This window comes from Scardinius erythrophthalmus (assembly GCF_964197995.2).
Source record: "Scardinius erythrophthalmus genome assembly, contig: HAP1_SCAFFOLD_182, whole genome shotgun sequence".
NCBI classification, from domain to species: Eukaryota; Metazoa; Chordata; class Actinopteri; order Cypriniformes; family Leuciscidae; genus Scardinius; species Scardinius erythrophthalmus.
Genome location: NW_028296429.1, coordinates 46509 through 51966, shown reverse-complemented (window position 1 = coordinate 51966; position 5458 = coordinate 46509). Strand labels below are relative to the sequence as shown.

The 5458-nt window shown below is 38.3% G+C and overlaps 1 protein-coding gene across 1 annotated transcript; it reads left to right on the top strand.

Annotated features, from left to right (window-relative positions):
• Nucleotides 1–635: 635 nt before the first annotated feature.
• LOC308686343 (intelectin-like) lies at nucleotides 636–4632 on the top strand (the record flags this gene model as incomplete). Its single annotated transcript, XM_081394746.1, has 7 exons — nucleotides 636–816; nucleotides 2974–3081; nucleotides 3160–3407; nucleotides 3524–3682; nucleotides 3776–3896; nucleotides 4240–4343; nucleotides 4480–4632. The coding sequence occupies 7 exons, from the start codon at nucleotides 636–638 to the stop codon at nucleotides 4630–4632; spliced, it is 1074 nt and encodes a 357-aa protein (XP_081250872.1).
• Between the last annotated feature and the right edge of the window lie 826 nt (nucleotides 4633–5458).

Sequence of the window (5458 nt, the reverse complement as noted above, 5' to 3'; positions counted from 1 at the left end):
GCGATATCTTATCTTATTAAAACTTCATTTTTTCAAGTCTTCAAGTAAAATCATTCCAAAAACCATGGCGACGGACGTTGGTAGTTTTATGCACTATATCCCAGCCACTGCACTGGCCATTATTATTAATCGAAGGAGATGTGTGTTTTCCAAGCATTAATGGTAAGGATCAACCCTTATACTTGTGAGCGGCTCATATGAGGTGTTTCTGGGTGTTTCTCCCTCAGATCTGCTTCGAGGTCTTGATTGTGGCATTTATTTAAGGTTTAGAATCCAGTATTCCTGTAATTCTTTCGTCTTATATGAATTTAATAAGGAACTCTGTCTCGTATTCTGTCCAAACACACCGCGTCATCTACGTCAGCTGACCTGCAAATGCGCAAAAACTGTTTCCATTGCAGTTTTGCGAAATATTCCTTTTTTGAATTGCCTGAAAAACCTCCTCATGCGAGCGTAAAAACTTTTTTGCGATAAATGGGAGTTTTTGCGAAATTGACGTGTTTCCATTGGGTGTATTTTCAATGCGCAATTTCAATTTGCGCAATTTGAAGGGTAATGGAAATGCGGCTATTGATGGCCAACGGAAAGTGAGAAGCTTGAAAGTTGTCAACGATGCAGCCGAGCAATGAGTGGCCATGATTCAGGCATTCAATGGAGTCCTTACGAATCAAGAGGAACTGAAGCAGTTTCTACTGCAAGTCGTGGAGAAACACCGCCATGACTTTGCAACAAGTCCACCTCTACAGCAGTTAGGGAAGCAGATGCTGCTGCAACATCCACATCTGCAGACGTTAATTGCTGACATTTTGGTCACAAGTTAATATTACATGATAGTATCGGAAAATGTTGCATATTGTAAAACTTTGTCCGCGTTGAGCTACCAGTAATAATCATTAGAATACATTCAAATTTTGTCAACTTTTTTCTTTTCACATTACTAACACATTTGTGGGGTGAGAGGATGAAAAATTGATTTTTTTTTTTTTGATTGGCACCATATAGCGTACATGGTGGCATAATTTCAAAAGTGTGACATACAGATTGGTCGGACTAATCGGACTAATCGGACTAACCGGACGACCCAATCCCCCCCCCCACCACCAAAAAAAAATAAAAAAATAAAAAAATACCCCTTTGTCATATATACCGGTAATTACAAGTAATCTATAACTTATATTAATTTAAGCTACTTTGCAGTTACCAACATTGTAGAAATATGGTGATTTGCCTATTTATTTACAATATATGTTTAAAGGGGTCATATAATGGTACATGCACTTTTACAAGTTGATTGTACTGAAATGTGTGTTGGCAGTGCCTGTACACAACCATCATAAAATGATAAAAATTCATCCAGTGTTTTTTTTAATCTCCTAATATGTTTTCCCCCATCTCAAATCAAGCCGTTCGATTTTATGACGTCACAAAATCGACGCCCCCCGACGATTGTTGATTGACAGCAGCGTTTCAACACAGACCCGCCCTCGCTCGTGAGCGAGCTGTCAATCATAGTACGCGCGGACCGGCGCGGTCATTGTTGATTGCTGGAGCACTGTCTATGAACAGAATGGCGTCTAAGCGATTATGGTGTTCTGTTCTCGGGTGTAATAAGGAACACAGCAGTCTGATGTTCCCAAATCCGAACCGCTGAAGACGCAGTGGCTGAGTTTGTTTTCGAAGGGAATATTCCCCACGATCAACGTCAATGCTTTCATGTTTGCGCGAATCATTTCACACACCAGACTTGCTTTACAAACGAGGGTCAGTATAAAGCTGGTTTTGCTAAGAAGCTGCTCCTGAAAAAAGGATCGGCAACTATTCGTGTTCCTGCTGCACCTCCAGAAGAACTGAAGTGAGTGTAATGTTTATTAACATTTACATTAATCTTTATATAAATCTTTGCAAATCGCTTGCGGCACGCTTCACGATGAATGCGGCTGTTTACACTCAGGGTGCATTACAGCATGTTTTCTATGTACGACGTTCTCAATATAATTCATAACCCCACGTTTATAATGAACAACGCGTTATGGTTATTGTGTTATTATTACAAACGGTGTACGCACAGAGCAGAGGGGCGGGGTGAGCAAAGCTCATTATCATTTAAAGACACATGCACTGAAACGGCGTGCTGAAAACAGAGCTTACAATACAATACTACAATAGTACAATACTTACAATACTAATGAGAATTTTTAATTAAAGTATATTACAAACTTTTAATTTAGACCCTAAATATTTATATTAGCTTGTACAAAAATGGCATTATAAGTACGATGTTGTTACCTTTAAACATGTGTTTAGGATATTTGTTTTAATCCATAGTTTTAAATAAGTAAAAATGTTAATTCAATAACAGCCTGATGAAAGATCAATATCAATGTCTTGTTATCTTATTCAAATGTTATTTTCTTAGCCAAAGCAGAAAAACTTTCCTTTCCCGCATCCACGTGTTCCACTTAGGCTCAGGTTTCCCTTATTTTCCTAATTCAACTTAGACTCAGGTGATCTATCCTTCATTCCACTCCTGAGAAAGTATAAATATGCTAAGAAAGTATGAGCTTTATTATCTGACTCACCCAGAATCCAAAAGCCTTGACAGTGCTCGTCAAATCTGAGGAGAGAAACACAAGACAAGAAACAAACGTAAGAATTCTTTTGCCATAAAATATCAGTAGCCTAATGCTTTTATTAAGCTTCTTTTATAGTCTTTTACAGAAACATGTTGTGTTTTGAGTGTTGAGTGTAATTGTGGAAAACTTTTCTTCTTTTGTTTGCAGACTATGTTTCTTACAAAAAAGTTTTTCGGGATCATTTTCAGTCTCTCACTGAATGTATGGCTCTGTGAGACTGCAAGTGTATTAATTTGTAAGTAAATTAAAAATTTTTAATTGAAATGAATTTATCTTAAAATGTTGAAAATCAATTTTTTTATTACAATATATTCCACTAAATCTTTGTCTTACATTGCAGTGGATCAACAAGAAGCATCACATATTAACACCGCTGATATCAATCTTGAGAGAGCATATGCTGCTCGAAGCTGCAAAGAACTTCAGAAAAAGTATCAGGTTAATGAAGGTACGCTCATTTTATGTTAATGTTTGATCTTAAGCAAGAACTGAACTGAAGTGACTCAGGAATGCTCTGTTCCCGCAGACGGCCTGTACTATTTGAACTCCTCCAGAGGGGTGCTTTACCAGACCTTCTGTGATATGACCACTGCGGGCGGAGGCTGGACGCTGGTTGCCAGTGTTCATGAGAACAACATGTACGGGAAGTGTACCGTTGGTGATCGCTGGTCTAGTCAGCAGGGCAGTGAACCGAACCGGCCTGAGGGTGAGGGGACATGGGCAAACACAGTCACATTTGGAAGTGCAGAGGCCTCTACAAGTGATGATTATAAGGTATTCTTATTACATTTATGGTTTTACAGCAATAGTTAAATAGAAGGAACAGAAAGAACACATAATGATCAAAGGATGTTTTTGGAGAATCTGAAACGATAGTCTTTCTGTCCCAGAATCCTGGCTACTTTGACATTCCAGCACAAGATGTGTCCGTGTGGCACGTTCCTAATAATATGGAGGTGGAATCCTGGAGCGCGTCCTCCATCCTGCGATACCACACTGAGAATCGCTTCTTAACTCTCCACGGGGGAAACCTTTATTATTTATTCAAGGTCAGATAAACTTCAACACCATTTTTGGGTTTGAAACATTCACAGATTTTTTTTTTTTTTTGTGAAATTACAATAACACTCTTTTTTTCCCAGAAATTCCCTGTGAGGTTTGGATTAGGGGCATGCATCACTGATAATGGACCTGTTATTCCAATCGTGTATGATAATGGAAATGCGGATTTCAACAGAAATCTCTATGGTCCCCATGCAAGAAGTATGGCTCTTTTTTTAATTTATCCTTTATTTAAGCAGGCAAGTCACTTAAAAACAAATGATTATTTACAGAAACAGCCCGTGAGCCAATATGTTCCAAATATTTTTAATGACAGTGGGTTCATCAGTTGACAGTATCAGTATCATAAATCTGTGTATTATTAAGTGATCATGATTGTTGAGATCCAGTCACTTTAATGAATGAAAGCCATGTCATGTGTTCATGGACATATCATCATTTATATATGATTATCATCATTGATATATGATTATCATCACTGATATATGATTATCATCACTGATATATGATTATCATCACTGATATATTCTGTGCATTTTCCCAGCAAATTTTCTGCCTGGATTCATCTCATTCAGAGTCTTCAATGTTGAAAGGGCAGCCATGGCTCTTTGTTCAGGTCTCAAACCAACCGCCTGCAACACTGAACATGTGAGGAAAAATAATATTCTGGATTGTAAAATTGATAGTAATACATTTACAATGAAAATAACTCAACTGCACCAATGCCATTGTAAGAAGTGCCTCGGCGTGTCTTGTTGTTAGTAATGTCCTCATACTGTTGCAGTTCTGTATTGGCGGAGGTGGACACTTTCCTGAGGGAGCCCCAAGGCAGTGTGGGGACTTTCCGGGATTCGACTGGGATGGCTATGGCTCTAATGCGGGATGGAGCGCTTCCAAAGAGATAACTGAAGCAGCCGTGCTCCTCTTTTATCGCTGACACTCCCATCAATCTAAAATCACCAGCATCCTTTCCTTCTTTCTAAGATTTTCCACATTGATGAACACCTGAATTTTACATAATTATTTGCTCAAATGTATTTCTTTACGATATATCCAGTGGTTGTCAATTATACTGTTCAGACATCAGATTCAAAATTTACTTTAGTCCAACTTCTAGTTTACAAGATACTTTGACAAGGTTTTATGAATACATTTGGATGATTTTTTTTTTATTAATCATTACTAACATTTCTTTTTCTTGCAGGATTTTTTTATATATTCTTTTGAAAACGAAATGTCCCCAGCACTTGGGCCAAATAGTGAAAATTATGGACACGGCTAGAGAGTTATTGAAATATAATCGCCCTATGATATATTGAGTAATAAACAAACTAACAACCTTATGTTTTAGGTAGATCTAAATTTGCTTTGACAGTAACAGATGTCTGTAACAGGGGGGTTGCTGAAATTGCACATATGTTGAACCAATCATATTAAAGAAAAATGGTGTGATTATGATGATGAGTAATGTCATGTTACCTTTACTATGTACCTTTCCTATCTAAACTCTTGTACTCTTTTTGCTGGGGGGATTCTCTCTGAAATGTGTGAGATCCTCCCAGCCGTGATTAAAGCATATTCAAAGGCATTGTCTGGAGTCTGTCTGGTTACTGATGAGGGTTAGTTGAGCACTAGAGGTCTTATTCACAAGTGATGATCGTGTTCACGGGACGAGACGTCGGGGGTTAGGAGATGCGCTGGAGGATAAATGTGTAAACCTCGATTAGGGGACGTATGGGGGTCAATTAGGTGACGAGCACACG